Source organism: Eutrigla gurnardus (assembly GCF_963514095.1).
Source record: "Eutrigla gurnardus genome assembly, chromosome: 6".
NCBI classification, from domain to species: domain Eukaryota; kingdom Metazoa; phylum Chordata; class Actinopteri; order Perciformes; family Triglidae; genus Eutrigla; species Eutrigla gurnardus.
The window spans coordinates 16574235-16588752 of record NC_139920.1 but is presented as its reverse complement, the minus strand read 5'-3'; the positions used below and the strand labels follow the sequence as shown (position 1 = coordinate 16588752).

The following is a 14518-nucleotide window of genomic DNA, read 5'->3' as shown; positions in this document are numbered from 1 at the left end:
GTTCTACTGACCGGGGAAGCTTTCACAAAGCACTTCAATGGGAGTTGCTCGTTTGGTGTCTCCAATTTTCTGATACCTCTCCTTCAAAGTGTCCGCCTAGAAAGGAGGCAGGAAAAATACATGTTACATGTACAACCAGAATTTGTCAAAACAGAAAAACATCTTCCGCTCATCAGCAGTCTGATGATCATTCTTATTCTAACCCGCTGTTCTACACAACAATGACCCTGGGTTGTATACTGTAACAGTCCATCTGGTCACTCTACTCCTTCATTGTATTTCAATGCCAACTGTCATGTTGGGTGTTGGTGAGAACTTGTTCTGGCCCGAGCCACTGACATCCCCCACATTCATACATCCCCCACATTCATCTACCATGAGCTTCCTCCTACATAGCAAATGTTCAGAAGAAGTGTCGTTTCTCATCATCTTTTGTACACCTTTCATTTTTATGACTGCAAAAAGCCCAGAATCTCTGCATCTATAACCTGCCCTCTTGCCACCTCTCATCACACCTTGGTTTCTTAGTGCGTTCTCAGTGAACCGCTCAAATACAAAGCAAGACTGCTCATGTAGCAACACCTATGCAAATGCGATCATCTACAGGGGCAGAGTCTTCATTTTTATAATCACACACTGTATAGATTTGGTTGTGTGCACTTTCAGTTCTGGTCACTATTATTGGCACCCATGAATGTAGAATATCTCCTGGGGAAAAAGGTCTAGTGAAACAACGTTGGTCTATAGACACTCACACTGTTTGGTACAGAACAGCAAATGAAAAAAATAACAAAAACTATAGAAACTGGTATCGGCACCCTTCAAATCAGTGAAAACTATAATGATAAATACATTTGTCAGTGCCCACATGACTTCAATTAGCCAATGAATGATGATTCTAATGCTTAGAAAAGCCACTTGTTATTTCCTGTTATTTTTCGACAAGACAAGACAACTGTATCAGAAATGCTATTATAACCAAACACAGGCCCTCCAAGGGGAAAAAGGCAGTCTCCAAAGACTTGTCTGCAACTGTCAAGAACATTCCTGGATGTGATGTGAGGAGAAGAGGATAATCAACAAGAGATTTTTTTTGAAGGTTTGCGCAAACTATGGGGGGACAAAACCCATAAATAAGAACTCCACAGTGTCCCAATAAAGAAAACAAAAGACTTGATACAGAGAATACCACTTTGATTCATGTCGCCTCTGCTCTGTCATCTATACGAGAAATAGATACTGATACCAGTAATGGGTCCGATACTGTACTCCTACTCATAAAACAACTCTGATATAACTCCAACACCTCTAAGGTTATGTGATGATAACCTCTCATCAGTTGAGCCTCATAAGCCACCCAGCTGCAACAATAACCTGACCACAAACATGAGAAATGCATCACTTCTCGCCAGCTGCAGTATGCGAGTAAACAGACAGTTCCCATCAAGTCTCCACCACATCACTTCATTTAGCTGTGATGTTGTCAGCTGTATGTCAGCCTGCCAAAACCTGTCAGCGGTTCCGCTACTGTATTGCAAGCCCAACGTAATGTTAGCAAGTGTGTGACAGTGAGTAAGAAGTCAGCAGTAATATGACAGCCATGGATGTAGCAGTGCAGTGCGTGTCCAGTTTATTTGTTTTTGTGAAAAAGTAAAGTGAAAGGGGGTTTGAAGTTTGTATTAACCAACAACAAATAAAACAATCACAGAGGTCTGAAGAGTTTCTGTGTTTGAGCGAGACAGTAATCTTTCAGGTTCAACAAACATTCATTAGTGGGGGTGAAATGAACATGTCAACAGTGTGAGAGGATGATGTTGTAAACACCAGGCTCTCTGACCCCAAGGTCATGTGGGTGAGAGGTATGGAATAGATACTGCATTAACGAATGTGGCATTAAAAGGTACACGTCTATGCTAAGCATTAAGAGGACTACAGGAGTCTGATGTAAATCATGTCAATACGCTACAGTACCTTTAGGCCCTGCCAGGGAAGGCTACCTCGGAGGAAGTACATGAACATGTGACCCAACGCTTCCAAATCGTCCCTTCTGCTTTGCTCTGAAAGAGACAGAACAGGACGGAAAATTAGGATCTTTCAGAAATAAATTCATTTCATCACCAGATGGCAAGGTTAGGAAACTACTGAGCAGTGGGAAATATAACGTAATTATTCAGGAGTTCAGATACACCATGTACAGTATAAAAAGCCACGATTTAGCCAGAGAGGGGCCAATCCTGTGCCATGGAGAGCCAACAGTCTGCAGGTTGTTTGCTCACTGATGAGCACTATGACAAGGAGAAGGGAAGAACTAATTAGTTAAATCTCTTCCTGAAGTGGCTTGAAACACGCAGACTGTTGACTCCCAGTGGCACACGGTTGACCACCAAGTCAAAGAGTAAAAACAGATGGTTCTTCAAATGGTTAAACAAATAACTGTTTAAGGCATTTGTTTACAATGCTGTGTGCATGTTGGTGTTTGATTTGTACACCTAACCATTAGGTTATCTCCATTCAACTGAATGGAAATGCGAGCAAACCTGTCTATGCAAATCTAAAAGGCTTATCAAACCACAGCCCTGAAACATTCTTACCCTTTCCCAAGTGTGTGTTGATGCTCATGTAGCGTGCTGTCCCAGTCAGACTCTTGTGCTCCCGGTAGGGGATGTGTTTTTTGGTCTCGGGGTCTATGTACTCTTTGGCCAGACCAAAGTCAATGATGTGGATGGTGTGCTGCCTCTTGCTTCCCGGCCGCCCCACCAGGAAGTTCTCTGGCTTCACGTCTCTGTATATCAGACTCTTAGTGTGGACATACTCCATCCGTGTTATCTAGACAAGCAAACAGGTCATGATTAGTCAGCGGAAATTCAAAAATCACTCAATTATCCTGGTAGTTGTTAAACACAAAGAGAAAGTATTATTGGATGTTGCAGTGCTTTGCACAGAGCACCTTAGCCTTTACTGTGTGTATGTAAGTTGCCCTGTATTTTCTGTACAGCCTGAAATCACAAAAGCTAGCTCATCTAAATATAGCCCGCGCCTGCTGCACTCCTGCTCCAGGTCTTACCAGCTGTATGGCTATCATGAGGACGGTCTTGAGGGAGAAGGTGCGGTCACAGAGGTCAAACAGGTCCTCTAAACTGGGCCCAAGCAGCTCCAGCACCATGGCGTTGTATTTCCCGCAAGGTCCAAAGTAATACACCTGAGGGATTCCCTCTGTGGAGACACAAACACGCACAAAAGTGAGTGGGCTTTTGTCTACCAATTTAATGATCACAGTACAACTATTCATACATCTTACAGAATAACATTCTCTTTAATGACCACTTTTATTCTTCTTGCCTGACACGGTTTTTTTGTGTGGACAAAAACACCAATGAGCCATGGGGTGCAGAGACCTTTAATTTTAACAACTAAGTTGAGTGTACAACAATGCAATGTTTTACTATAGTATTGACATGGTAAAATAAACTGCTGATGTCAGTGCACCGTTTTTCTTTTTGCGTTTTCCAAGCTCCCGTTTCTTCTGTCATCTCTGAGTCAAACCAATATAAAACAAATATTTCATTGGCATTATCATGTACAGGATTCAAAACTTAAAAATTTCAACGTATTGCCCCATTGTACAATGCTAGTGCAATATGTAGAGAGACATTGAAGTGCAGAGAAAAGTGCCTCTTGCGCTGATTTTCATCATCACGTTGGTTTGTTGACAAGAAAGTGTGGGCGGAGACTCTCCACAGACGCAGCAATGACAAACTACACTTTAGTGGGCTTCCCTCAACAGGTTTGTCAGAAACAGCTGTGAAACAGTGGGATTGGGCTTAAGGGAAAGGGGTCTAAAAGAAACACCAATGATGGTAAGCAACACACTGTCAACAACTGTAAATAGACTGCTACTAGAAACCGCCACACCCATGTTGTGGTAATCTCTACGACTTCTGAAGAATGTGGATGGATCATCGTGGCAGTTACATCTTCATGCACATCCAGTGTTTCCCCTAGAATTTTTTTCAGGCCCTGTGGTACCCACCGAAAAAAACCCTAAACAGACGAGACGCGTGGGATGGTGTATTGGTGCAGTTGGATTAAGTGGTACAGCAAGCAGTCTGCAATTATGCAATTATTATATTTGCATTCAAATTTTTGTTCAACCAGAGTGTGTTCAAGATCACAAGGATAGAGTGACGTATTAAGGTGCAGTTATTGCATACAGTAAAAATGGAACATGCTACATTGGCACTTCAACCACACAGTGTGCATCGTTCTCTGCTGCACTTGATTTTTCTAGGTTTTGTGAAGAACTTCACCAAGGCCTTGTCGTAGGGGAACTTGGCCACAGGGGGACCACTGATAGAAACTGTCACGCAGGCCCCCAAGTGCTCCCCATGCAGCCTGTTCCTGAGGTCTGTTTTCACGGGCTGCTTATGCTGACGGCATCTATACACATAATTGAGATTCTATTAGTTATAATTAAAAAAAAAAAAAGTTAGTTACATACATTTGACAATGCCTGGGAAAACTAGCCTTTTGACTGTTATTTTCATCCTTATTGCTTACCCCAAAAAAAAAAGAGAGAGAGAAGCTCCTCAAGCAGAACAAAAATAAGCTAAACAACAAATTGTAAACTTAGCATGGGGAGTGTGATACAACCAAGGGCTGTAGTTATTAAGCCATTCGGGACCCCAGCCAGATGTTCTGTTTAGCTGTATTTTTTTTTTTGCTCAACCGTCAACCGTCGGACAGGGGTCGGCAGTCAGACCGGCGTCAACCGTCGGACAGGGGAAGCGCAGCAAAGCGGCCCGCCCACGAAAATCGTGCGTGATTCGCTGCCCCCCTGTTCAGATCAGACGTGTATTTCTCAGCGACGGTCGACAAGCGCTTCTGCTCAGCTGTTGTTCATTCAGAGCTATTTTTGTCATCATGGGTATAACCTCATAAAATTAATACGCCATGTTTCTCTAACCAAGAAGTTTGTACACTTCTTTTTTTTTTACATTGCTCTGTGTGTGTGTGTTTGTTTTCATCTATCTACTTTAGATACACAAATATGATCGCATTTGTCAATCGCAATATTTTATTTAAAAAAAGTTGTCTGTCACCCGTGATATTTTTTCTTTTCTTCGGCGGCGCCATAGTTGGTTAACTAACAAACCTTAAACATCCCAGAATATATGCCTGCACTCTCAGCAGCGGTACTAGCGTCGTTACTAGGCAACGAAGCAGGTTGACTCGCGTTGTAAGTGATTATTGATAGGTGGCTTATTTTTTGGCATATTGATTTTTTTTTTGGCCTGGCGGCAAAACACTACAGTGTGTCTTTTTGATGGAACAATACGAACAACATGACAGTATTTTATTTTTTATTTTTTTTACAAGCCGTCTAACAGTGGCCTAAAGCTGCTGTTTCCTAATGTCTGCCTGCTACAGACAAACAGCTTTGTCACAACAAAGTGACCTGCTGAAGCTTGTGAGGAAACAGCATCGTATTTCATCAACATTCTTAAATAACATGCAACAACTCACTGGAAAATAGATGAGTAATGCCACGTAGACACAAAAAACAGTCCTTTATCGCTCAGCCCTCTCTTGTATTGACATTTCAGAGGCATTTTTCACCTAATTTTTGCCTGAGAATCCATTGACTTCCGATCCATTGTCAGAAGTCAATTGTCAAGTTGGGATTGTGGTGCCCAAACATCGAGTATCTACATGTGAACGGTCTCCCTGAAAGCTCAACAACCATGAGAAACCATAGCAACACTGAGACCGTGACACACACAGATAAAGAGGGTCAATAAGATCAAGATACAGATTAAAAAATGGGAAAGCGATTGAGAGAAAAGGGCAGGCACATTTGTACTGAACTTGTCTGTCCGAAAAATGTGACAGAGATAAATAAGGAAGAATTGGAAGTATTCAGTTTGTAACGAGTCAACTGCTAGTCAGCGGACGGAGAGTTTACAGTCTGTTTACCAGATTTAACCACACATCAATCCACCGGGACAACAGGACACATGCGCATTCACGGATGTAAACTGACACACCTGCTGTCACATACACTCTGTCACACACACATACACACACTCTGACACACACACACACACCTGTCTGCCCTTTAGTCTCTATGATTTTCCTGGTAATGAAGACCATGACAGATGAGGCAGTGACAAGAGATCACTGGGAGGGCTGACTCAATGGCCGTGGCCCAAATCTAGAGGGCATTGAAAACATAGTCCTCACAACAGGAAAAACACACACCCACTATATTATAGTCTTGTGCTGGTGGATGGGAGCAAAGATTGGTGTTAACAGCAGCTGTAGGCACCTATCTTCAAGTAGCTGGTGGAAAAGGCCCAGAACACATTGGGGTGTGACTACTGGCTACATTTTATATTGTGTTATAACTTGCCAACAATAGCTGTGCAAAATAGAATAGGTAAGACTGTGAGATGTGATCAACAACAAGACATAATCGCGAGCACTTCAAAACCATCAGAATTATGAAGCATGCCTGCCAAACTATAAGCAAATTGAATCAGTTCTGTGGTGATAAATGTCTATTCTATTATATATAGTCATATTAACAATGCATCCAACAGCACTATGGATAATGCTCTGGCTTCTTTGGAAGCCGATGCCAGCAGTGCTTTGACCCAGGTTGTCTTGCCAATTTGAGACATTGTGACCTATTGTATCCTTCTCAGGCAATACAGAGAGAGGAGGCTGCATCATGGCAGCTGAAGATTGTATCCTTCTCAGCAAAACAGAGTGAGGAGGCTGCATCATGGCAGCTGAAGATTGTATCATTCTCAGCAAAACAGAGAGAGGAGGCCGCATCATGGCAGCTGAAGACATTGTTGCCCTACAATGAAATGTCAGAGTTAAGGGCCAAAGACAAGAGGGATGGAAAAGACAGAAGGAGAGGACAGGGAATGCGTATTAAAGATTTAGATTATGGAGTCGAGTGCACGGAAGAAGAGGCAGAAGAAGAAGCGACTTCCATTAGGCCCAGTGCTCTGGAGATGTTCTCACAAGGCTGAAATGTGATCAGCACTTGCAAAGGCTTGCACAGGCTCAGCCTGAAGCTATAAATGCAACATAAGCATAAAAAACCCTCGAAACGCCATAGGGCTCAATAATTAGTGGGGGGAAATAAAACTGCAATACTAATTTTATTTTTTATAAGTCAATAATTTATTTTAAAATGTTAGCAATGTGTAAACAACTGTAAAAAAAATTACATTTCTTTTCAATTAATTGCTTCTTGATATTTGTTCTGTTGCTATGCTGTGGTCCATCTATCTCATCCAGTTTGTGCTGTGTAGCCATGATTGCATGAGCTAAATTGGCCTGTGAAATACAGTTAAATGACAGCTGCTCCATACAAACTGCACAACCTCTCTGCAGCCATTCCCCTGACAACAGTGGTTAAGTGATTTAAGAAGCCACAAACTCTCAGGCTGACTAGCAAAAGACTTGCTTTACCATCACCAGTACATTTTACTTGTGCTGCTGCTACTAGCAAACTTAAATCCAGGTCTATTGTCAGTTTCACTCAAATATGTGAACTGGGAGGCAGATCTCCCAATCGGTACCTGTTCAGGACAAGAGAGAATTAACAGCGTGCAGATAAGCACCTCCTAGGTGTTAAGCGCTGAGTTGTCCACGCTGTGACATATTTGAGGCTCTTGGGTTGTGCAGGGTCACATGTCCCCATTTAGCAAAGTTGACAACATAAGTAGATTTAATCTATCGCCTTGACTCCTCCCATGCTACACAGTCAAGTGCGCCTTTCTGTCATATCATCATGGAATGGCCATTAATCAGCTGGTGACAGGACCTCTCTGCTTAATCACCATGGCAATATTATAGCTCCATTTTGAGCCGAATGCATTGTCGATTCATTTATTTATTTATTTTTTTAAATTCAAAGGGCTTTATTTTGGCGAGTTAATACTCTGTCTCCTCTCCAAAGGATCATGTGAGTGGTGAAAGTCTGAAACGGTGACAGGGAATTTCTGATTCATCATCGGCTATGTCCTTGATTTCCAGTCTTATTATTATTATTATTATTATTATTATTATTATGTCATTATTCTACTCACATATTTCTGTACACATTTTTAACTTCCTTAATTCGGGGTAAAAACGTTTCACACTTAATAAAAGAAATTTAAAAAAAAACATTCCATTAAAACTGGACGGATATAACCCTTCAAAATGTGGCGGGAAAGCTCATTGTAGCCTAACATTCACTACTGAGCAACTTTATCTTCACTCACTCACTCACCCACACAGAGCAGAGGAAAGTCCTTCAAATAGAACCCCTGATTGCTGATCGATTGGCCGACTCTGCTTCCATTTATCTGCACCATAAACCACAATCAGAGAACACTAAACTCACTTTACTGTTGAGTTTATGTATGTGTGGGCATGCATTGTGTAAGATTTGCTCACTCAATGTCAGAATGACGGATTAAAACAAGACATTTCCATAAAGTAAAGTCTGATCCCTGTTTTAATGCGTGTTGGAGTTTTCCCTGAAATCTGCAGGCATCACATTGTCAATCAGGCCGGCAGATGATACTGTGGCTAGGGAAGCTATCCACAGACACACTATAATGGCCTGACTACTTGTAGAAGGCCATCTATAAATAGTCAAGGACTGCCCTAATGCCCCACCTCCCTATCAACAGTGGAGGGCTTTTGCTCTGGCATAAGGAGCCAGGAAGCTGGCACGTGTCACTAAATTAGACCAACACATTTGTCAGACGGGGAAGGATCATTACTATGAGGCAGGCACCTTGTAATAGTCTTAGAATGACATACACACCTATGCATATATATATGACTCGAGCTGCTGGTTGTGCTAGCATTAGCAAGCCTGGGCAGAGACATGACAGTGCAGATGAACAAAACTTTCTCCTCTGCAGGGGCAGCGAACACAACACAACTGGCCCACCGACAACAGTGCTATATTAAGAGCTTAAAAAGGTTATTCAGGGCCTACCAACAGTGACGTTAACTGCAATAAAAAGCATGGAATGACCTATCGACACTCTCACTCACAGTAGAGTTGCTAGTCCAGTAAACACTTGTACCCACATGGTAACTCTCTCAAAGGACCATACATGTGCTACTAGTAGTGACTGTCAAGGCTCCACCAGACTCTGTTTCAAACGGAGGAACTTATCGAGTCTGAAATTAGCTTCTCATGGCTGGTCAGCTCCGACTACACATCGACGTCTCTGTCCATACTACACTGAGCGGTGGTCAGTCTCCCCCCATGTCCCCTAGGTAATGGGGACATGTGTTGTCTGAATCAAAGACCAACCAAATCAACACATCTTGCAAAACCGTGACCGGTGAGCCTTTCCAAACACAAACAGGCAGGCTGTGAAGAAAATCCAGTCCCAGTCCCTCCCGAGCATCTGACTGCTTTCTCTCTCACCCTCTGTATCCAAATGACTAGCGAGATCAAAAGAGCTGTTTCCCTGGAGCCTCAGCTATGCATCAAGCACATAAACATGTTCTGGGCAGTGTTGTAGGTGAGGAAAGTCTCAGGGTGCTGTTGAGCTGGGATAAGAAAAGAGGAAGCAGGCTATCATAGCAACCATTGGCTCCCAGAGATGTGAAAAGTGACACATTGTGAAATTTAGCCTGAAGTAGAATGGAAGATGTTGGAGTTGTTCTTGTGCATCCCCAATGTTACACATCCACATTTGAAAATTAATCAAAAAACCACATTGGTATAATAATTACATTGTCTTCATTAATGGCTCACAAAACACAAAAGTAACCTGAAAACGTATGAGTGGAAGTTATTTGTATGTTTATCCACCTGTACATGATAGTCTTGGTGTCCGTTTCCCATCTAGTGTGAAAAGGCCCATTCAGATTAAACTCATCAATATTGCGCCGTCTATCAGATACTAATAATCTACAGAATGCACTTTTCTTACCTGAATTTCCCAATTGTTTGTAAAATCTATACTCCAAATGGAGCTGCGGCGCCCTGGACTTTATAGGTTCCTGAAAGAGAACAGAGGAAAAAAAAGACAGGTGAGTGTTGAATTACATAGATCACTAATCTGTATTTTATTTATTTTTTTAATCTACAATGTTGGACGTTTGGCTCACTTAACCCCGTGGGAAAAAAGGGAAAACAGAGCACTGTGTATTTTATGTATATATTTTTATATATATCAAAAGACTATTTGTAAATTAACCTCAATCCTTGCATGACTTTCAAACAATAAAGCAAAATTATGGATTCACTACAACACCATAAAAGCACAATAAAATAGTTTGTGAGGGATAACCTTGCATACATATTAACAGGATTACCTCAGCCTGCGATTTAACTTAAATATTTACAGTACAATGTTGTTCTTAGCTCATTGCCTAATATACATTAAATCTAGTCTCAGGTTAGACCCGTGGGATGTGAGAGGATAAAGAGCATTTCCAGCTGGTGAACGGGAGGCTTTTGTGATGACATGGCCGATAATCAGCCCACTGGGACATACTGTTCATTATATCGCCAGCTCCAGCTTTACAACCTAAAATGTAATCTGATTAACCCCACTCCTATGATGACAATGGCATTATACACAAATGTGAAGAGGATAGAACAAACACAACTTAATTCCTTTACTTAATCTTCAATAGCTGTGCTAAAGCCTTTGTGCTCAGCAGCAGTCCCCACTTTCACACACACTGCCAACCATACTAGCTTTACATTGGTCCAAGGATGTATATTATCCTGTTTGTCAAATTTGATAGAATACAATCCAATATTAAACAACCACACATAAGGTTCATCTCTGTTGTAGGTCATTAATATACTACATACACACTTATGAAAATGTCTTCAAATGTATTTAGCTTCGCAACTTCTCAAGAGGTGCTTGAAGTGAGATTATATCTTAAAAGTTGTTTCCCATGAGCATCTAATTCCAAAGCACTTCTATTTTAAATGATATGAACTAAAAGCTGTTAAGCTCCCACATTCACTCCATTAGGCCTTTATTAAATCAGAAGCAATTTCTATTCTGGTGCCCTCTTAACACGTAGGAGTGCACACACAGAGTATGAGCCTTGTTCAACACAACAAGGGACTTCTTTTCATCCTTTTGTGATGGCCTCACTCCTATGGGACGTGGTTTACTGGTAAACAATCTTTGCTTTACCGTGTGCCAAAATATCCCCCATAGAGAGACTATGAACATTTTTTAAAGGGTTTCTTAGATATTCCACAATTTTGTCTCAACCTGCCTTCGACAGAACAATATCTGATTCATTTCAATAGCTGAATAGAACTGGTCTCAAAAGTTGCATTAGAATTGTTATCATTTTATTTATCACTTTTGACTGCATGGTGCTTTCACAGTTATAACTCCAAATATGTCCATGTGGTGATGCAGCCTTAGACTTTGTGCATCTTGGTCTCGTTATTCTGTTTTGTTTTTTGTTTTTTGCTGTGATGTGCTGTTTATTTTTTTATTTTTTTTATTTTTTTTTAAATGTATTTATTATCTCAACACTTCACAATACTTGCATTTACTGAGGAGTCACTCAGAAATGTGGCTCCTCGGACAGTACAGTGTACTCAGACAGTATCAACGAGGTTCAGGTACATTAAAGGTGGAATCAATTATGTTTATCTTAAATAAACTTTACATATTTTAGTCCTGCAAGTAGTGACTCTGAAACACTGACAAAAGGTGAAATAATGAAGAGAGAAATCATAAAACAATGGGGTATAATTAGATCTTGCGAACTGCATAAAAATCTGGTCAACACTGCAGGAATTATGTGTTCTACAGTTTGGTTTTGGTAAAAATAATAATAATTAAAAAGCAGTCATACACAGGTGTCAACGTTAGACATGGGTGGATACATTTTTAAAAATATTTTTTACCAAAACATGTAATTAAAATAATGGATGTGACTTAAGATTTGTTTCCCTACAATCAATTAAAGAACAGATGCATTCACCTGTCACCATATGACGCCAAAATATGCAAACTCACAGAGACTACATCCACGTTTTTCTAATATCTGTTGGGGGAAAGAGCAGATTTCTGCACCCTGCTCCAACATGATGCCAACAAGGAAAATCAGCAGAGAAATAAGCAGCTACTGTGCATGCCAGAGGCTAGAAAATGAGAGTGAAAGACATGAGGCCAGAGGAGTGGAGGCCTGTGGGAGGAAAACACGTGACTAGTCGGGAGAGGCCGGGCAGGGAACTGCTGTAGCGTCATTCACCTCCCACATGAACACAGACAAGGAGCACGTCTCGCACAAGTTGGGCCATGCCAGCCAGGAGACAGAAAGAAAGTATAAAATATATAAATAATGACTCAAAGCAGATGGCACCAAACCACAGGACCCTTTAAAACAGCTTACAATAGGAAACAGAGGCTTATGGCAGCTTTACGTACTTAAGAGTCATCTCTATTCCTAGCAGATGGGCTAAGCTATGGCTGTGCAAATGACCAGGGCCAAGCTGCAAATGTCTGATGTAACATCTTTCCATAGATATAACAATTTTGTTTTACAGGTCCATATCATATCATCTTTGAACTGTTCTCTGTACAGATTGGGTCAGACACTTTTGTAAAAGGTAATGTATGGGGGTGTAAAAACTGTCATCAATACCCTTCACCTCATCTCATTAGGTATTGCTATCTTTAAGTATAAATTATTATTCATTAATGTACATTTTACAGTATTTCCCTCAAGGGATCAATAAAGTATCTCTGCAGAGAGCAAATTTAGTGATGCGACATTTATCTTCATCTTCAATGTAATACTTAACTGGAATTTAAGTTTTGGTCAACCTGCGCAGCATCACGCAGAGAGTAGCTTTTTGTCAAGTGTGCTGGCCTGTGTCCAGGGCAGCTAACCTGCAGGACAGAAGGGCCCTTCCCTGTCTAATCAGCTGCTACAGTAACCTCTCCACCTCAGATGCAGCTGTTTGTGTGTGTGTTTTATGTGCATCTGCGTGCAATTTATCTGAAACCAAAATTGCCTCTGCATGACTAGCAACAGACATGTTTTAAATCTAAGAACATTTAAATTCCAGCTTCATGAGAATTTCCAAGATGCTGCTGCAAAATTCAGCTGGATTGAAACAATTCCTCTAGCTTTTTCAGTTTAGGGAACTTTTATCAGGTAATCCCAGGACACTAGCAACTAGGGCTGGAACAAAACAAAACAGAATTAACAAAACAAAACTCTCTTGTGTGCCACAGACATTGTGAGGTGGCTGATATTGTTGTAGATTGATTTTCTCATCAACTACATATCTTACATACATATTAGTATGATATAATATTATTTAAATGAAATTAGTATCACAATTCTGTGCATCAGATAAATATTCTTTGTCGTGTTTACTACAAACTGTGATTGTGTAACAACAAGCTTTTTTGTGAGCCTACATGTTAGAAGTTTTGGTTGCATTGTTGATTTGTGTTCGTCTATGAAATTGTAACTGTTTGTACACTTTGTATCAAACTCAAATCAGCCTACAAACTACAAGAACTGTAGTTTCTGGCATTTTTATCCCATACTCATATGTTTGAGCCTGTAGACACACAAGCTCACATGTAATAATGTAGGACCGCAACAACCATCATTTCTTTAGCCGCCCTCATTGGCTGGCTTCTCAGTCAAATCACGACGATGATTGCTGGGACGGTGGACACGAGTACATAAATAGTGGTAACTGACTCACACTAACTGCTGCTCACAGCTAAAAAGCTTACCGATTTTTTCGATATAAACACTACCAGCAAATACTGCTCTAGTGGGATCAACTCCTGTAATTACAACATCCTGGGGATGGGTGTGAGATGAAATGCTACATGCCATTTCAAGGATCCCTCTTAGAGTAAAATACTTGAAGCTTGTATGAATATATGATTATGTCATGACGGATTAGGTGGTGGTTTCTGTATTTTTGACCTGTGGTAGCCTCCGTAGACTTGTTTGGATGGAGCAAGCCATCAGCACCACACAAAGTCCCCTTTCCTGGGATTAACCAACTCTGCATATGATGTCATCTGGGCTAAATCTGATCTCTGCTCTAACACAGCTGAGAAAGATCAGAATTGACCTCAGTCACTGGATGGAATAATCACCACCAGTGAAGAAGAAAAGGAAAACTATTAATGAGAGACCCAACCAGAATAACATAAAAAGGCAGCTGCACATAACCAATATGTTACCACAGTAAACCACAGCCTAAGCACTTACACGCACATCAAGTATCTTCTCTAAACTTTAAATGTGCATTCAAAGTGAAAAAGGAACAAAGATTTCAACAACTGTGGTATTATCACTGACCGATGAGAACAAAGCAGTCAAAATTATTCCATAACACTTTGCGCATGTGCAACACACCATGTACACATTAATATCAAGTATATTCTCACACAAACATTCACGTTAGTTCCGTCTATCACTGCGATCAGAATTACTCATCTTGCGGCTGAAGACAGAATCACAA

The 14518-nt window shown here is 40.9% G+C and overlaps 1 protein-coding gene across 4 annotated transcripts in view; it reads right to left on the bottom strand.

The window, feature by feature from the left end:
* Window positions 1–14518, bottom strand: part of csnk1g2b (casein kinase 1, gamma 2b) — a 33517-nt gene that overhangs the window by 5748 nt on the left and 13251 nt on the right. For all 4 annotated transcript variants that reach the window (XM_084011896.1, XM_084011898.1, XM_084011897.1 and 1 more), the window contains exons 3-7: window positions 9963–10032; window positions 3065–3213; window positions 2592–2826; window positions 1972–2057; window positions 12–96 (exon numbers count right to left, since the gene is read on the bottom strand). In XM_084011896.1, the coding sequence (XP_083868022.1) occupies window positions 12–96; window positions 1972–2057; window positions 2592–2826; window positions 3065–3213; window positions 9963–10032 (625 nt within the window). The remainder of the gene's footprint in view (window positions 1–11; window positions 97–1971; window positions 2058–2591; window positions 2827–3064; window positions 3214–9962; window positions 10033–14518) is intronic.